The sequence below is a fragment of the Natator depressus genome, chromosome 4 (genome assembly GCF_965152275.1).
Source record: "Natator depressus isolate rNatDep1 chromosome 4, rNatDep2.hap1, whole genome shotgun sequence".
Lineage (NCBI taxonomy): Eukaryota > Metazoa > Chordata > Testudines > Cheloniidae > Natator > Natator depressus.
Genome location: NC_134237.1, coordinates 136,815,493 through 136,830,651, shown reverse-complemented (window position 1 = coordinate 136,830,651; position 15,159 = coordinate 136,815,493). Strand labels below are relative to the sequence as shown.

At 39.7% G+C, this 15,159-nt stretch overlaps 1 protein-coding gene across 2 annotated transcripts in view; it reads right to left on the bottom strand.

Annotated features, from left to right (window-relative positions):
- EXOC6B (exocyst complex component 6B) overlaps positions 1-15,159 on the bottom strand; it is a 454,956-nt gene that overhangs the window by 249,451 nt on the left and 190,346 nt on the right. For both annotated transcript variants that reach the window (XM_074951959.1, XM_074951960.1), the window contains exon 7: positions 403-579. In XM_074951959.1, the coding sequence (XP_074808060.1) occupies positions 403-579 (177 nt within the window). The remainder of the gene's footprint in view (positions 1-402; positions 580-15,159) is intronic.

Genomic DNA, 15,159 nt, shown 5'->3' with positions numbered 1-15,159 from the left:
GTCAGGCAATATATACATCAAAGCACAATTCCACAAAGGCCACAGTATCTGTTTAATGGACTTTTTTCCTTCTTTCAAATTTTAAATGGCTATGTAAGACATCAGACTGATTCCTAATAAGTGAAGGACTGGAAGAACCATCCCTAGTTCAGAAAAGGGTAGTTCACTCTGTTCTCATTTTAATTTTTGTCCTCTCCACAGAGATTGCCAGCTGGGATGTCGTCCATAGTTCACTATGAACCATACTGAGAACCAACTACTCATTTCATATAGTCCACTAAACATCTTTCCATGATACGAACCAATGTAGGGCAAATATGAGCTGACAAACTGGGATGTGAAATGTCCTATTTACAATCCCCTGGGCCATCCAATCTCCTGGTTTTTATATTATATAGGTACCTCTTCATCATCATCCTCATCTTCAACATCCAGGATCCCCGAATCCTGTTCAGACATCGGGCTAGTGTTTTTCACTTCCAGATCTGAGCTTGCAGAGACATCTTTCTTGTATTTCTTTCCACCACCTATCCTGGGATGCTGAGATACAATATTATCCAGGTTTCTTTGCTGCTGGGCCTAGAACAAAAGCAGATTTAAAAGTTACTGATGACATTCAATGATTTATTAGTTTGGATGAAAAGATGTAATCGTTCAGAAAATGCTACAAATATGAGACAAAAAACAAAACAAAAACCCACACACACGATGGAACTGACAATTTATTTAACATATTTTCTAACCTAGATATTCCAAACAAGCAGAAGACTCATTTCAAAACCATTCAGGTGATTATGTATTAATGCAAACAATATCATGACCGTTCACAAATCACAATTCCAAACCCATCATGCTGCCATATTGATCTACTTATAACACCAATGGAGAGATATTAGACCACAGGCCATGTGGTGACTGTCACAGGATAAATTAAAGGGCTGACTTAACTGTTGGATATGTTCCTCTATTCAACCCATGTTAACAGAAAGCCCTCCACATCTGGACCCCAGAGATTCCTGAAAGCATTTTTGTGGTACCCCAGGAGAATGTAATTGTGCACTGTTAATTTACATGATCTGTAAAGGTACCCAACTGGAATTCTCTCAGTGAGATAATAACCAGGATTCAGTACTGGAATGGATGACCCAGTAGAGATCCCTTCACAGGAAAATTGCTATATGATTCTATGATCTTGATCTGTAGGTAGTGTTACAACCAAAGGTTTGTTTCTAGGGAAGGATGTTATGCAAAAAAAGCACACATCTACTAACCTGAAACTGGGCGTGGATTTTCCTTTTATTAGTGAGCATAGTATCTGTGAGAGACAGGTAAATTGCTTAGCCCCAAATGCCAAAGTATGTTGTAAGAGGGCTTAAATTCAAAACTGGGATTATACATAGGTGTTACGCTGTCCTATACACAACTGCAAAGCCCTGTTTAATCTGCCACAAAAAAAAATGCCTGCCCAGCAGTAGAAGAGCTGATGCTACAGATGTGGACTGATATCTTGCTACAAGTAGAACTATATCAAGTATTGCCTAAACATGAAAACCCTGTTGAGATGCACTGGACTCTCCAGAATGTCCTTCCCAAAAGAGTTTTTGTTTGTGGGTTTTTTTAAGTGTAGGTTTTCCCCCTTTCAAAAACAGATTCACCTCATACCTGCACTGACTCCCTGTGCCAGATTTAATTTCAACAGACACCTACGTATTTAACTGTGTCTCTGCACCACTGAAAATCCCATTGACAACACATCACGCATGGGTGGGATACACATAGAGCACCTTATTTATTCTGAGTAACTCAATACACAAACTTTGGAGACAGAGGACTACAGAACCAAGGTTTCGGTTGTTAGTGAGAGCAAGAGTGATATACACTCTACATTAATGCAAGACCCATTAGAAGGGAAAGGGGTCATTTCGATTATATATGTTTCCGCAATGGGGGGAGAGAACAGAAGGTTTCCAAAATCCAAATCTGAAGGCATATGCTTTAATGAATGCATTTTGTAAAAGAGTGCATGGATGTAAACTTTCTCTTGCACGGTTTGCAACACTGGGCATTGCAGCCGTGTGATACTGTGAGAAACACGGAAGAGAACCGGATTAGAAACCAAAAGATTAAATTAATCTATTGCCACTGCCCAAACTGAAGGAAAAATCAGGCAGCAAACAAACTATATAAATAGTGAAAAGTAAATTAGGGTGGTTAAAGTTTTTGCTTTTAAACATCTAAAGTGTCAGTATAACAAGTAAGGAATGTATTTTTAAAATATGATTTTTATTTTGACAGCGTCTCTTTAACGTCAGCTCCTTTTTAAAGCCTGGTTGTGCAGAAATTTGCCGCAGCCAGAATCGGGTTATTTTATCCATATTACAGAGATAAGGCTCTTTGAAGCCCATATATTCACATGCTACATCACTTTATATTTGATGCACAAAATACCCCAAGATCTGCTTTACGTCACGAGACTAACATACTTTTATGATGTACATACATGTAACACAATCTACTCATTCTTAATAGATAAATGCAACCGTTCAAATCAAAGGATTTAAAAAAAAAATCACAGTTGGCACTGGACGTCATTGCCTAAGAAAGTAGAACGATGGAGTTAAATGCTAAATGCCTGGGAGCTGCTTATTGTACTGTGCAGTAGCACAATCTTGACCTCTAGTGGTTGGAAAGCAGCAGAAAAAAATAATTAGGTTAAGCTTCAATAAGAAGAGAAAATAATGACTGGGCTGAGATGAGCAACAAACAGCACAGAGACCATTCCAAACAGACCTAAGAATGAGGCTCAAAGACAGATTTTAGCAAGACTGTTCCAGGCAAATGTCTGTTCATTAGCATTGCACAAGAGAAATCCTCCTGGTGATTGTGACACTTCAAAAAGAATGAACAACGGGGAAACAGAGAGGCAAATTCTGCACAGAGTCTCTACTCTACTAGAAGCTCTACTCCATATAAACCTATTGCAACGTCATATACCAAGGATTAGGAATCAAAAAGGGGACTATGCTTTTGTTCTTTCCAGCGTTCAATCCTGGACTTGTTTCTGCTTTCAGATACTCTGATTCAAGCCAAAGCAACTCATCTGAAGTGAATGAAGTCCTCAGACAGAGACAAACACCTACAAGATCTCTATCAAGCATTCTTACAACTACAATACCCACCTGCGGAAGTGAAGAAACAGACTGATAGAGCCAGAAGAGTTCCCAGAAGTCACCTACTACAGGACAGGCCTAACAAAGAAAATAACAGAACGCCACTAGCCGTCACCTTCAGCCCCCAACTAAAACCCCTCCAACGCATTATTAAGGATCTACAACCTATCCTGAAGGATGACCCAACACTCTCGCAAATCTTGGGAGACAGGCCAGTCCTTGCCTACAGACAGCCCCCCAACCTGAAGCAAATACTCACCAGCAACCACATACCACACAACAGAACCACTAACCCAGGAAGCTATCCTTGCCACAAAGCCCGTTGCCAACTGTGCCCACATATCTATTCAGGAGACACCATCACAGGGCCTAATAACATCAGCCACACTATCAGAGGCTCGTTCACCTCCACATCCACCAATGTGATATATGCCATCATGTGCCAGCAATGCCCCTCTGCCATGTACATTGGTCAAACTGGACAGTCTCTACGTAAAAGAATAAATGGACACAAATCAGATGTCAAGAATTATAACATTCATAAACCAGTCGGAGAACACTTCAATCTCTCTGGTCACGCGATTACAGACATGAAAGTTGCGATATTACAACAAAAAAACTTCAAAACCAGACTCCAGCGAGAGACTGTTGAATTGGAATTCATTTGCAAATTGGATACAATTAACTTAGGCTTGAATAGAGACTGGGAGTGGCTAAGTCATTATGCAAGGTAACCTATTTCCCCTTGTTATTTCCTACCCCCAGACGTTCTTGTTAAACCCTGGATTTGTGCTGGAAATGGCCCACCTTGATCATCATACACATTGTAAGGAGAGTCATCACTTTAGATAAGCTATTACCAGCAGGAGAGTGGGGGGGGGGGGGAAGAGAAAACCTTTTGTAGTGGTGAACTCCCATTTTTTCATGCTTTGTGTATATAAAAAGATCTTCTATACTTTCCACAGTATGCATCCGATGAAGTGAGCTGTAGCTCACGAAAGCTTATGCTCAAATAAACTGGTTAGTCTCTAAGGTGCCACAAGTACTCCTTTTCTTTTTTTGAAGTCCTAAAGTGAACCGAATGTAAATGATACCAAATTGAAGCCTAAGGTTTCTATGAAAATCTCCCAGATTTATAGAATCATTTTCCCTCTTGCCCTTTTTAAAAAGAGTATAAGCAAAATTTTCTCCCAATACAAAATTTCCCATGAAACGTTAGTCTTTAAAAGATCCTAAAATGGGCAGTTCAAAGAAAAATTGTATAGGAAATAAATTAGTAACATTGGTCAAGGGAGAGGGGAAAAAAATAACTCAGTGGAGTGAGTATGCTGAAGGTAAATGAGTCTGCACTTCCCACCCTCTAAGCTTTAAAAGTATTCAATAGGTTTTAGCATATTAAGCTGAAATACAGAATTAATAGCAAGAGAGACCATATTACCCAAAATCTCTCCGAACAGAGATCAGGTGATACTCCCTCCCACAGTGCACCACTTGTAGGTGACTTACTTTTATTTGGACAGAGTGCAGGTAATTATTTTTGTTTCTGCTAATAAGTGCAAAAGTATATTTGTTAATTAGTGAACACTAGACAGGTCTGAACCAAAATCCTACAACCAAACAATGTCTCTCTAACAGGAGGGGCAAACCCCCCAGACCTGATTATTCCCAAACCTGGAAGTTCTAAGCCGAGATTCAAACCCAAACTTTCCTGAAGTGCAGGTTGTTTGGATTCAGCCTACTAGAGAAAAAGGAATTTCAGCAATGAATTCAGATCCAAACCCAGCTTTGAGGTTCTTAATGTGGTTTTAGCCCATCTTTATTAAAAAGTATTTCTCCTTGTATTCTCTATTCTACCACTGCAGATCCACAAAAGGCAGTTAGAGAGATTCCCATAATGACTAAGAGCATCTCCTCGCGTAAGAAGCAGCTGTATGCTTTTATGAATTACACACAAGTCTCCGATCATAAAAATAAAACGCTGTTCAGTGCTACATGTCCTAAAGGACTAACTCTTACTTCCTTCACTTACACCAAGAAAACAAAAACCACCACATACATTACACCTAACAAAAGCAACACAGCCATAGCTGATCACTTTGAAGTACATTCCTGTACTGCTATAGTGCTCAGTCTTGCTAAAACACTGATCTGATGCTATGTTAGCTTGCATTTCAGCTATGTTGAAGACGTTCTTACAGAAACGCGACAATGAAGTTGAGAATTAGTTCACAGTGCTAAAAGAAACAGATTCTCTTAGATCTGTAATCTAGATGTTACACTCGAGCTCTATAAAGTGCATGCCAGAAAAAAAAAAAAAAGATTTGCTTTGTGTGTCTGTGGGGTTTTTTTTAATCTTGGCAAGACACAAATTGTACTGAAGTGACCTGTAAGTGAGAAATATCAAATTTTCTGCAAACTTGGGTGAAGTCACCACGGTTTCAGTTTCACCTTGCGTGAGAGAAAAGCAGGGAGAGGCCCAGAGGAAGCTGCTATGGAGAAGTGTGAGTTTAACTGCCAAGGAGCTCCACTCCTGCCTGCACCTTATACACACACGCACACGTGTGAACACACAGCCGTCCCGGGCTCTGGCTGGGAGAAGGCTGGACAGTATGTTTGACCTTGCACATAAAGGAAGAAAAATGACCTGCATCAGAGGCACATTTGGATTTTAATGTTCTGTTTCACATAAAGGCATCTGTAGGGAGCCCAATGAAGAGGCACACGTTAGAAACCACATCAAAGCGTAAGCGACACTCCAGCAGGACCTCTGAAAATTGGCCTGGGGCCAAGGTGGGGGGCCCTCAAAAAAACCCTTTCCTTTTGGTGTGGTTTACATGAAAGCAAGTGCATTTTTCTATTATTCTGTAGAACTGCCTCTATTACACAGAACTATCCATCTCTGTACTCTCTGCTTAATGTGACAATAAAAAAGAGGGAGGTTAAGAAACAAAATGTCTGTTCACAACGCACATTAAATTTAACAATCCACGTAGTTTAAATTCCCTTTAAGCACAGTCATTTTCATCTGCTCACAAGCCTAATGCAGGGGCAGGCCAATTTCATTTGTGCATACCAACAGCTGCACAACTGACCTGATCAGGCAAACTACAGCCCTTCTAAAAAGAGCACCTGTTGGGGGAGGTGGGAACTGGATGGCTCGGGTAATGGGATACAGAGCCTACCACCCCTAGGTAGCAGGATCAAAACCAGGTCACTGATGACCTAAATGTGTTAACCATCAGATGGCTAGTCACTGGTCTATGGTCTGAAACAGGTTGGAGATTTCTGCTCAGTTCCACAGTTGGAAAGTGTCCAGCTAAATTAAAAAACACTCACAACTGACACTAACAATCCTCCTCCTTGGTAGGTTGAGAGAGACCACAGATTGAAAAGACAAGGAAAATAAGCGATCTTCCCATTCTCAGTGCTTGTCCACACTGGGAAGCTATTGCGAAACAAGCTTGGGTGTGAATTTAAAGCACAAGAGCTATTCCTCATTAAATCCCAAGATGGGCACACTTATTCCGCACTGATTTCCTTTTCGCAGCTTGGCTTAAATCACTTCCAAAGTGGACAGCTATTCTGCAATTGCCATTCTTGGCTATTTCGCCATGTCCACAAACACTTACAGGTGACATCTCCCAGCCAGAGTAGAGCAGTGTGGGGTAGTGCTAAATTCTCAGTGAAGGTGTAAAAGGAAAAGGATAGTTACCCCCCCACACACAAACACACACACACACACACACAGAGATCACCCTTAACTAACAGTTCATAAACAAGTCTTCAAGTTCTGGAGTCCAGCCTTGTACTTTTAGCTTCCAGATCAAACTCTCATGAAGAGTAAGATTTCAGGTAAGTGTAACTACCTGGGAGACTTACAACAAACCAATGGGTAGGGATATGCTACGTGTCAGGCCATGCATTCCTTTATTCTTTGCCTGACAAGGCCCTAGCAATGTTTTCCTTTTCAAATATATCAGCAACTTTAGGAACTAACAGTTTTAAACAGCAACACACTGATTTTTTTGTATTGGTTTGCCAGCGCTGAGGGCAAAGCATGTGTCATCTTCACTCCCATTGCTTCCACCCCTCCATGAAACTGACAATGTTTACTTTAAAATAAAGAATCTAATTAGCTCTTTCCTGATGAGATAGTAGATATGGCACAGCAAAGCACGATTTATTATTTAAACAGGACTGAAGTATTGTTGTGGTTAGCTTTAGTGGTTTTGATTAGTTACTGAACATTTGCTGCTGTGATTGTTTTATGGACCCCTCTAATGGACTGAGATGTAGAACTTTAAAGAATATCCCTAGGAATGGAATACATATTCCTTAAAACAATATTAAAAAAAGCAGACTAGCTACAGGGGAAGAAAAAAGAAAGTGAATAAAAAATGATAATGTGGCTGGCTCTCTGCCAAAGAACCATTTGAAAGTTATAAAATCACTCTCAGATCAGATCAAAGCGTGTATTATTACTGCAAGGTGTAAACTCAACACATCAACACAGCTTCTGTTAAGTTTCAACTAAAATCCAATCACTTGTCAGGACGATAAGAGTTTTTGCCTATCTGCTTTCTCAGCACTAACTGGTTATCATGGAGTGCAATTTGTCCAAAGTAAATCTGACAAAGTTCACCATCAGTGCAGGAAACGGGGCCCAAGAACGTGATTTTTACTTGATGCTTAGTCTTAAGAAAAATTTTGAAAACCCTAAATCACTGAAGAGTAAACACTCTCCAATACCTCAATGTTAACACCAAGGAAAGATTCTTCTGCAAATTCCCACTCTCCTCTCCCCAGTAACGTGATCACCACACCCTCGCCCACCCCATTGCTGAAATCAAGATTGTGACGCTGATTCAATACAAGCAACTGCAAATACTGTACTCAGTATGGTATAATAAATGTGCACTGTTCATGTAGACTTTCCGGATCAAGCATAAAAAGAAAAGGAGGACTTGTGGCACCTTAGAGACTAACCAATTTATTAGCACATAAGCTGTAGTCTCTAAGGTGCCACAAGTACTCCTTTTCTTTTTACGGCTGCTGCTCTGAAACCTGGATCAAGCATGGAACGGACAACCAGGAATCTTGAGTTCTTTTCTCAGCTCTGTTACTGACATCCTTCGTACCCCTGGGCAAGTTTTTTAACCTCCCCCTGCCTCATCTTACCCATGTATAAAATATAGTTACTACTACATATATCCTCATAGGGTGTTATAAGGATAAACTAGTTTAGGTTAGTTCAGGGTTATGAACATTTAAAGCTCTTTATAATCACTGAATACTGCTCACCTGTTCTCTGGGACACCTATTATAAAACAGTACGTAGAGAGATTGATTCTAGTAAGACTCACTCAGATACTAGCTCAGGGGTCGGCAAACTTTCAGAAGTGGTGTTCCGAGTCTTCATTTATTCACTCTAATTTACGGTTTCGCGTGCCAGTCATACATTTTAATGTTTTTAGAAGGTCTCTTTCTAGAAGTCTATAATATATAACTAAACTATTGTTGTATGTAAAGTAAATAAGTAAAAACATTTTTAAAATGTTTAAGAAGCTTCATTCTAAATGAAATTAAAATGTAGAGCCCCCTGGAGCGGTGGCCAGGACTCGGGCAGTGTGAGTGCCCCTGAAAATCAGCTCGCGTGCCACCTTTGGCACGCGTGCCATAGGTTGCCGACACCTGCCCTAGCTGTAGTCCACAGAGAACATACCCTATGCTAAAATGATAACTAACTCTCAGCTAAGAGAAGCAGTCAAGTACTATAGGTAAATGTAGAACGAGGCTTAAAGAAAAACAGGTTTTAAAAAATGAGTCCTTTTTCAAAGAAGCAATGGAAATTTATACCCACTGATGATCTGACCCCAAGAACGAGCCACCTGCACGTGTGTATCAGAAGTAACCAGGCTAATGTTATGTAATTGTGTTTATCATACATATGCAGAAGGAACAGAGGAGCGGAGAATTAGAATGAGTTTACTGCATAAATGAGCAGACCCGAAACAGTAGTTGATGCAATGCTTTGTCAGGTTTCTCAGACGTACGATTTAACAGGAATAGAATTTGGTTGCTGGAGAAAAATATCCTGACAATGTCAATATTCAGATTTGATTTTTTTTTTAATCCCAAAACGTCTTTGTTCCCTTATTACCCAAAGCAAAATAGTAGCGTGCTCAGTTAAATAACTGCTTATGAACATTAATCACCACTAACAATTTCGAAGTTCATAATCAAAGATGTTTCTGAGCATAAACAGCTGACGAAGTCTCCTGCTCCCTGCAGCACCGTTTACTCTGCAGTTGTTAGTACAGTCTTTTCAGAGAACACAGAGCATGCAAAAGTGCACAGTGTCTTTGCTGAGATTTAATTATGGCGCAAGGCATATGTGAGAATACTTTTTTCCTCTGTCTCAGTCCCAGTTAAATTCATCAGAAGGAGCAATACATAAAAATAGAATCATAGAATCATAGAATATCAGGGTTGGAAGGGACCCCAGAAGGTCATCTAGTCCAACCCCCTGCTCGAAGCAGGACCAATTCCCAGTTAAATCATCCCAGCCAGGGCTTTGTCAAGCCTGACCTTAAAAACCTCTAAGGAAGGAGATTCTACCACCTCCCTAGGTAACGCATTCCAGTGTTTCACCACCCTCTTAGTGAAAAAGTTTTTCCTAATATCCAATCTAAACCTCCCCCATTGCAACTTGAGACCATTACTCCTCGTTCTGTCATCTGCTACCATTGAGAACAGTCTAGAGCCATCCTCTTTGGAACCCCCTTTCAGGTAGTTGAAAGCAGCTATCAAATCCCCCCTCATTCTTCTCTTCTGCAGACTAAACAATCCCAGCTCCCTCAGCCTCTCCTCATAAGTCAATAATAAGAGCAACTAGATAATCTCAGCAAAAAAAATGGTAACCAGTTCAATGATTCCTTTCCCATCCAAAAATGGTTAACTTCTGCCAGAATAGGGGCATGGAACAGCTTCCGTACTAGGAAAGATTAATAAAACTGGGACATTTCAGCTTGGAAAAGAGACAACTAAAGGGGGATATGATAGAGGTCTATAAAATCATAACTGGTGTAGAGAAAGTAAATAAGTGTTATTTACTCCTTCTCATGACACAAGATCTAGGGGTCACCAAATGAAATTAAAAGGCAGCAGGTCTAAAACAAACTAAAGGAAGTTCTTCTTCACACAATGCACAGTCAACCTGTGGAACTCTTTGCCAGAGGATGTAGTGAAGACCAAAACTATAACAAAGTTCAAAAAAGAACTAAATAAATTCATGGAGGATCGGTCCATCAATGGCTATTAGCCAGGATGGTTAGGGATGGTGTCCCTAGCCTCTGTTTGTCAGAAGCTGGTAATGGATGACGGGATGGATCACTTGATGATTACCTGTTCTGTTCATTCCCCCTGGGGCACCACAGTCGGAAGACAGGATACTGAGCTAAATGGACAATTGATCTGACCAATTATGGCCGTTCTTATGTAATAGACGGAGAAGCAAGGATGGGTTAAGCGCTTTCTTCTCCATAAGGGACTATCAATAGCCTTCTAAGTACTTCTGTGTTTAAATGTGCTCCTGATGGGACAAATGTAAAAGCCTTTTTTATTAGAACCATTAAAAAGAAAAGATCCACACAGGAGGTTTGTTTTCCAGAGATTGAGAGCAGTAGAGTAAAATCTCAATTCAAAGGCTGAAACTCTCTCTTTAAAAGACTACTGAGGAAACACACTGCCTCCTTTCTACAATCCTTAATTTAAGTCTTGCTGTGGTCTAAATACTCATATTACACGGTCACTACACCTAGACACTGAAACTTAGCAGCAGGCAGCCAAAGTATGACCAAAGCAATTTATTTCTCCTAAGTTAGTATTAGAAGAGACTCCCAAGTCTTGGAGCAGTGCTCCTGAGACTGAAATCCTTAAACCTTAACATTCAGAGCCTTTAGGCAGTTCCACTGGAAGTGGTATGTGCCAGCCCACACTGGTAAGAATAACTCTTGCCTCAATCATCTTTCTTTAGGATTGTTAGTACAACTTATGGCTTTTCCATTAAAGTTACCACTATTAGGAAGTTTATGGCAATTTACAAAAAAAAAAATTCCTTGCAACAGCCCTGTCAGAAGGTTGAAAGATGCTTCTTCAGGGCAGGGATTGCATCTTTGTTTATGTTTGTAGGCTGCCTAGTACAATAGGACCCAATTCTGCGTAGGGCCTTTGGGCAGCACTGCATATGCTTTAAAAAAAATACTACAGTACAAACTCAGAGTTATGAACTAACCAGTCAACCACACACTTCATTTGGAACCAGAAGAATGCAATCAGGCAGTAGCAGAGACCAAAAGAAGCAAATACAGTCCAGTATTGTGTTAAACGTAAACTACTAAAAAAAATAAAGGAAAAGTTTAATAAAACGATTTGACAAGGTAAGGCAACTGTTTCTGTTCTTGTTTCATTTAGATTAAGATGGTTAAAAGCAGTGTTTTTCTACTGCATAGTAAAGGTTCAAAGCTGTATTAAGTCAGTGTTCGGTTGTAAACTTTTGAAAGAACAACCATAATATTTTGTTCAGAGTTATGAACAACCTACTACTCCCAAGATGTTTTTAACTCTGCATTTCTACTGTAAGCTATGTAGATGTCTCCTCTTGTAAATTGGGTGTATGAAGGCACAGAGGTTGAGTGACTCACCCAAGGGCACAAAGCGAGTCTGTGACAAAGCCAGATTTAGAACTTGGCAGTTCCCAGGTCTTTGCCCTGTGGTTATTTCGATAAACTACTCCAACCCTCAAAAAATGTTTTGCTATTCAGTTAAGTTTTGCTCATATCTTGGCCACTACTGGGTTGTTTTTTTTTTTTTTTAAAGCTGCCTTTTCTCAGATCTTCAAAGCTGCTATGCTTCGAACGCCCTCTGTGTGCCTTGTCTAGGACTTCACAGATAAGTTTCCTTTCAAGATCCTGTTTTTGTTTCCATGTGTCAGTCTGGTTTTGTTCTTAAAAAAAAAAGTCTGAGAAACCAGCTGAAGACAACATTTTGCATGCCTCTCTTGGACAGTCCTGATTATCCTGGAACAGAGAAAGATATGTCTGGATATGAGAACTATTCAAGGATGATGCCTTGAGAAGTAAAGTCATGCACAAAATGCATGAGATATTTTCTGGCCTTTCCCCAAGGCAGTCTACAAGTTTGATAAGTAGGCATGTAAGTTCTGGGAGGCAGACCTCCTTCAGCATAGTTAAGCAAAAGTTCCCACAGAGTCTAGATTTTGTGTCAGAGATCATATGTGATGATCCGAGAACAGGTTCCATAGCTGGTCTTCAGCCACATCAAAGCAATCTGCAAGCTACTGTGAAATTTAGCCAAAGGGATGGATGATGATCTCTTCTGGCCTCACATCATAAGAATTAAAAATGTTGCAGGATATATACTCACTAATGGCTCCTGGTACATCCTTGTTAATGTCTTTCCCTCACCTCTGCATTAGTGGTTCATCAGCTCCATGAATTGCCCAGCTGAGGCACTTTCCCAATGTCATGCCCATTAACAGCTCCTAGTGCCCTAGGTGCACTGAATCATAGGACTGGAAGGACCTTGAGAGAGCATCTAGTCCAGTCCCCTGGCAGGACTAAGTATTATCTAGATGATCCCCGATAGGTGTTTGTCTAACCTGCTCTTAAAAATCTCCAATGATGGAGATTCCACAACCTCCCTGGGCAATTTGTTCCAGTGCTTAACCACCCTTGCCACAATTTAAGCCCATTGCAACTTGCCCTAGCCTCAGGGGTTAAGGAGAATAATTTTTCTCCCTCATCCTTGTAACAACCTTTTACAAGTACTTGAGAACAGTTATCATGTCCTCTCTAAGTCTGCACCCCAGACTGTTTATGCATATTCTTTTGCTAATTGGACTCATTCTCAGTGCCTTTAGCCTCAAATCATATGATGTCAAATGCAAGCTTCAGCTGTGTGTCAATCCACTTCTTACTGTCTTCACATCAAAACTGGATGTCTTTCTGGAAGATAAGTTTCAGAGTAGCAGCCATGTTAGTCTGTATCCGTAAAAAGAAAAGGAGTACTTGTGGCACCTTAGAGACTAACAAATTTATTAAAGCATAAGCTTTCGTGAGCTACAAGATAAGTGTTAGCCAAACAAGCTACTGGGGGCTCAGTAGAGGGGTAAGTAGGTGAAACAATGGCCTGTGTTATGCAGATCATACTCAATTATCTAATAGTCCCTTCTGGCCTTCAACTCTATGAATCTACGAAAGAGGTTTATAACTCAGATTTTGTATTACGCCTATTTGAGGTAAAAACAATATTGTATACAAAGGAGATGACAACCATGGTAACAATAAACCTCGCACTTCTCTTTAGGCATGACAAACTTTTGGTAACAATAACTATTTTGTAATTAGAAAAGGAGGACTTGTGGCACCTTAGAGGCTAACAAATTTATTTGAGCATAAGCTTTCGTGAGCTACAGCTCACTTCATCGGATGCATGCTGTAATTGCTACTATAGCCATAAATTGGAAAAAATGAATTAAAAACACAGAGGAAGAAAAGTAATATGAGGGAAATAAGGAGCATCTCCTTATCCAAGCAGGCTGACTACAAGGGATGTTTAGTGGCATATTATGTTTTTTCATTAAAAAATTCTCATGTAGAAGAAGCTGAGAGCATTTAACTTTTGTTTGGTTCATTTCTTTTCACTTAAAATCCACTAAGATTTCTAAATGAAAGTTAAAATATCTTGTTAGACAGACCTATTTTCTAAGCAATCATTCTGAAAGTTTAAATAGTTGGGCTTTCTGAGAAGGAACACTGGGAGGAAAAATGGCAGAGCATTCATAATAAAAACTGCATTACCCCGCACAAACCCATGGTCTCTCCAAACTATCCAGTCAATTAGACTTTCAGAAAACAAAGAATGTATTTGTTCACAACTGTCCGCCATATCAAAGGATGTTTCTAAGAGAAACTTTTCCCCTAAATTTGTAATTGAGTATATCATTTGTACTTCAAATATTAAGGTATTTTTAAATTATGCAACATTGTAAATACATGTGGATAACCCAAGACTTGAAATTAACTCAAATTGCCCTTGTAAATTCACTTCAAATTTATCATAATTTCTCCTCACCTAACTTTTAACACTTATGGAAGAATTTAATTGGAGCTATTCACATTAAAAATACATGTACAGTTCACCCTCTATCCACAAGTTTCAATAATTCTCATTAAGAATTACAATGTAAATGCCAGTTATTTACTGAACATGCTCTGCCCTCTACAGGCTAATATGTAAACTATATAGAGAATTGTATTTTTTAATTATTTTGGCAATGCCATAGGTGTGCATGGGTCTTCATAAGTACAAGACAACATGGTTCCAGTCCTGAAAAGTTAGCACTTTAACCCTGAAGAGATTTTAAAAGGACTATTATATATCTGATTTATTTTCTTATCTCGATGAGAAGTTACTTTCCTTTTCAAGTCACAAACATTTCAATTAAAATATCAGAACTTGTACTATCTACAATGTGACTGAAACCTTCTACCAAAACCTCAACATGAAAAGTTTCTTTCATCTGGGTTGAAAGCCTGGCTCCATTGAAGCCAGTGAGAATTTTGCCATTAATTTCAATGGAGCCAGGGTTTCACTCCTGATATTTAGTCTTGTGGAGCATTAAAATATGAGAGGAATATACAAAATATAAACCAGATCAGACCAGACCCTGGGCAGAATCCAATCTATTTTACAAAAAGAAAAGGAGGACTTGTGGCACCTTAGAGACTAACCAATTTATTTGAGCATGAGCTTTCGTGAGCTACAGCTCACTTCATCGGATGCATACTGTGGAAATTGCAGAAGACATTATATACACAGACACCATGAAACAATACCTCCTCCCACCCCACTCTCCTGCTGGTAATAGCTTATCTAAAGTGATCATCCGAAGTGACCTTGCAACAAA